The 3,870-nt window shown below is 39.4% G+C and overlaps 1 protein-coding gene across 1 annotated transcript; it reads left to right on the forward strand.

Moving 5' to 3' along the window:
* The first annotated feature begins 506 nt into the window (after positions 1-506).
* On the forward strand, positions 507-1,286 carry LOC122005563. The gene has a single exon (XM_042560645.1). The coding sequence runs from the start codon at positions 507-509 to the stop codon at positions 1,284-1,286; it is 780 nt and encodes a 259-aa protein (XP_042416579.1).
* The last annotated feature ends 2,584 nt before the right edge of the window (positions 1,287-3,870 follow it).

The raw sequence follows: 3,870 nt of genomic DNA on the forward strand, positions 1-3,870 counted from the left end.
ATAAAATAAAATCTTTGAATTATATATTTAGGAAATGGATAGTATCACTGACCTAAAAAATTTTTAGGTACTTTATTTAAAATTTAAAATAAAATCCGTGAATAGAATATCAGTACCATCAACGTAGGGTCTACTTCTAATTTCTTTTCCTCCGTTCATTTATGTTTAATTATTATTTTTTTATTCCGAATCTGTAGAATACTATCGACAAGTAATTTGACTCGTTTACTAATCAACGTTGCCTATGTGTTATTATTATTATTATTATTATTTATTTTTTATTTTATAAGTTGAAATAATACTATTGCGTTGAAATTCCTAACAGCTGTCTAATCCGAATTATTAGGAATCCAATAGTAATCTAATTTAACAGATTTCATTTGATGAAATGAGGATTATATATAAATTAAACGAGACCGCCCTATCTCAATCCACACCCATCAATTCTTTCCTTCAGAGCTTCTCCTAAACTACCGATTCTCTTCTCTTGTCTTCTCTTCTCCTTCATGGATCCTGCAGCTTCAGCCAACTCCAGGAGGATCAACGAAGACGCCTCCGTCTCATCGAGGGAGATACCTGGCTGGGCGGCCGACACAGCCGGCGTCACTCTTCGCATTAAGGCGCGAGTGGTGACACGACTCTTACAGCCTCATCAAGACATAGAGCCCCAATTCATCTCGCACTTCTGCCGCCAGACGCATTCTTCGTCTTCCGACCACGTCACTGCCGAGTGCGCCCATTTCATCATCCCCCAGCCCTACTGCCACATCAACCATCGGCCCACCTGGGAGGAGCAGACAGAGCAGATGTTCTTCCATGTCGCGGCGAATCACGTGAGCCCCGCCGACCTCGACCTTCTCGCTCAAGCTTTCCGAAGATACACCTACACAGTGTTCGACCGATTTCCAATCACGGAGTTGGTCTCTATGGAGTTCTTTTCCATCATTGAAATCCCCGTCACTCCTTCCGCTTCTACCGGCCGCCTTCGCTATTTGATTCCTCGGGATGCCAATGAATATTTTTTCGGAGGCGACCAAGATATCAGCTTCGTCCAGTTCAACAAAGGGCTGAGGCCGGCGTCCACAGCGGCGGTGGTTGGGCTCTTGATGGTCACTACGACAGCAGAAGATACCTCGTGTTCCATCTGCCTCGAAGATTTTGAGGTGATGACTAAGGCTCTGGCAATGCCTTGCGGCCATTCGTTTCACGAGGGGTGTCTGAAGGAGTGGCTGAGACGGAGAAATTCTTGTCCCCTCTGCAAATTCTCACTTCCCGCCGCAGAATAGCGACTGGATCGATCTACTGCAACATAACTGAAAAAATTAAAGAGATTCCTCTATTCATTCATTCCTTGGCTTGTATAATGATGATCGATATCATTTGTAATTGCATTACTACTCTTTTGCTACGTTAGTCTGTTTGATGGATGAGAACATCAATTTGATGAATATTGATGTTATTTCATGATCAATTGAGAAATCCTTAGTTACAATTTGATTACTCTCTAGACAGTGGATGCTGCTGTACAAGAAATTGTTATGAAAAACTCATCAAGACTGTACGATCTTGTCTCTTTAAAATTATGGTCTGTAATTTTTACGATGAATGTTATTTCCGTTGAATCCTAGCTCAATCGAAATAATTACAATAAAAAAACTCTGACTCGATTAGATTTGGAAGAATCTATCTGACTTCATTTAGTAACCTAATTAATTTGGTTACCACTAACATTTAGCATCCATTTTTGACCAATAATTAATGAGAATTATCGTAATTTATTATTATAAATTGACCCCATTAGAATCAGGAACGGTGGCTAGTAGTGTGATTGAAAATAATAATAATAATTAAGAAATGTCTGCCATAATATGCTTGGAATTATCAGCCCCGGTCCTAACATTCGGGAGGCCCGGGGCGAAACGATCAAAATAGGTCCTTAATTTTTTATTTTCATAAAGTAAAATTTATTTATAATGATTTCTTCTAACTTTTCTAGATGTAAAATCATCTATAATATTATTAATTTCAAGATTTTCTAAAATATCTTTTCAATAGATAAAATTGTTAATCCATTTAATTTCTCTTGTGACATTGTTGATCTCTTTTTTAACAATTTTAATTTTGAATAATTTTGAGAAACTTTATCTACATTGTTGATCTCTTTTACCTCTCCATTGCTTAATTTTTTAAAATAATGAATATTTGAAAAATGTCTATAGTAATGATCAAAAGGAAATAGATTCATTTCTCTTGTAGGTCACTTTTTAATTAAAATATTATGTGTATTATTATCAAGATTATCTCAATTCCTTGGATTATATATACCGAGGAAACAAAAAAGAAAAAGGAAGAGAGAAAAGTGATGTAATTATAAATAAATTCAAGATAAAATTGAAAAATAAAGAGAATATATGAAAGGAGAGGCAGAAATCGCAACAGCCACGGCAGCAGAGGATGTGCAACAGTGAAAGTTTACAAGGTTAATTCTCAATTAATATATGCATATATAAATTATATAAATATTTCAAAATTATGGGCCCCTCCCAAACTTGGGCCCTGGGCAATCGCCCAGGGTGGCCCGGCCTCTGGGCCGGGGCTGGGAATTACATTGTCATAATATCCTAGAAATAGGAATGGTCAATGACAAAAAAAAATGAACATAATAGAACCCTAGACAAGTAGAAATGAATTATGTAGTCTGCAGATTGACCCAACTAGAATTAGGAATGGATGTCTTCGGGCATCAGTTGCCTCCAAATCTGGCTGCCTCATGAGGAGTTAGCTCTGTTTTCCCAGAGCGAGGGCCGCAATGCCCACTTCGACAGAGGTTCCAGGCCAGCATCTGCAGCGGCAATGGAGGGTCTCAAGACGGTCACCACCGAGGAACCGGACTCTTATGCCATATGTCTGTAGGATTTCGAGATGGCGGCTCCAGTGTTGGCGATGCGTTGCAATCATCTCTTCCATGCGGCGTGTCTAAAGAAATGGCTGGAGCGGAGCTGTTCGTGCCCTCTCTGTCGCTTTTCGCTTCCTCAAGAACAATAGTAGCCCAACGGCTCAAGGATTCCTCACTGTTCATATATCTTTCTTCCATTTGCTTTCTTCTGCTTTAGACTCCTTTCTAGATACTCGGTTTAATTAGGATTTCATTTGCTCCAGTTATGATTAAGTGCATATTGACGTCATGCATGGTACAAATATTTTTTACTTCGTGATTAGTTAGTAAATTCTTTGAAAAATATGATATGTTAGATTTTACTCATGCACATCCCAAACTACATTAATTTCCTCTTGTGATTTCTTTTCTTCGTTTTTTTTTCATTTGCTTTATTTCAATTGGAATAAAGCAATGATGAGTGCTATTATGATGGAGATATATTCCATCATTTTCGTCCCCAACACGTCTTTGGGCGTCAGTCGCCTCCAAATCTGGCTGTCTCTGGAGGAGTTTGCTTTGTTTTCCCAGAGCGAGGGCCGCAACAACACCCACTTCGATAGAGGTTCCAGGCCAGCATCTGTAGCTGCGGTGGAGGGCCTCAAGATGGTCACCGCTGAGGAACTAGACTCTTGATTTCGGGATGACGACTCCAATGTTGGCGATGCCTTGCAGTCATCTCTTCCATGCGACGTGTCTGAAGAAATGGCTGGAACAGAGCTGTTCGTGCCCTCTCTGCCGCTTCTCGCTTCCTCAAGAAGAGTAGTACTATCCGCGACTCCTCATCATTCATATTTTATTCATCCCTTTGCTTTCTTCTGCTTTAAACTCCTAGTTGAGGCTCTGTTTAATTAGGGTTTTGTTTGCTCCAATTATGATCAAGCGCACATTGATGTCAGGCATTGTACAAATTTTTTACAAAATGTTTCTGTTGG

The sequence above is a fragment of the Zingiber officinale genome, chromosome 1A (assembly GCF_018446385.1).
Source record: "Zingiber officinale cultivar Zhangliang chromosome 1A, Zo_v1.1, whole genome shotgun sequence".
Taxonomy (NCBI): Eukaryota; Viridiplantae; Streptophyta; class Magnoliopsida; order Zingiberales; family Zingiberaceae; genus Zingiber; species Zingiber officinale.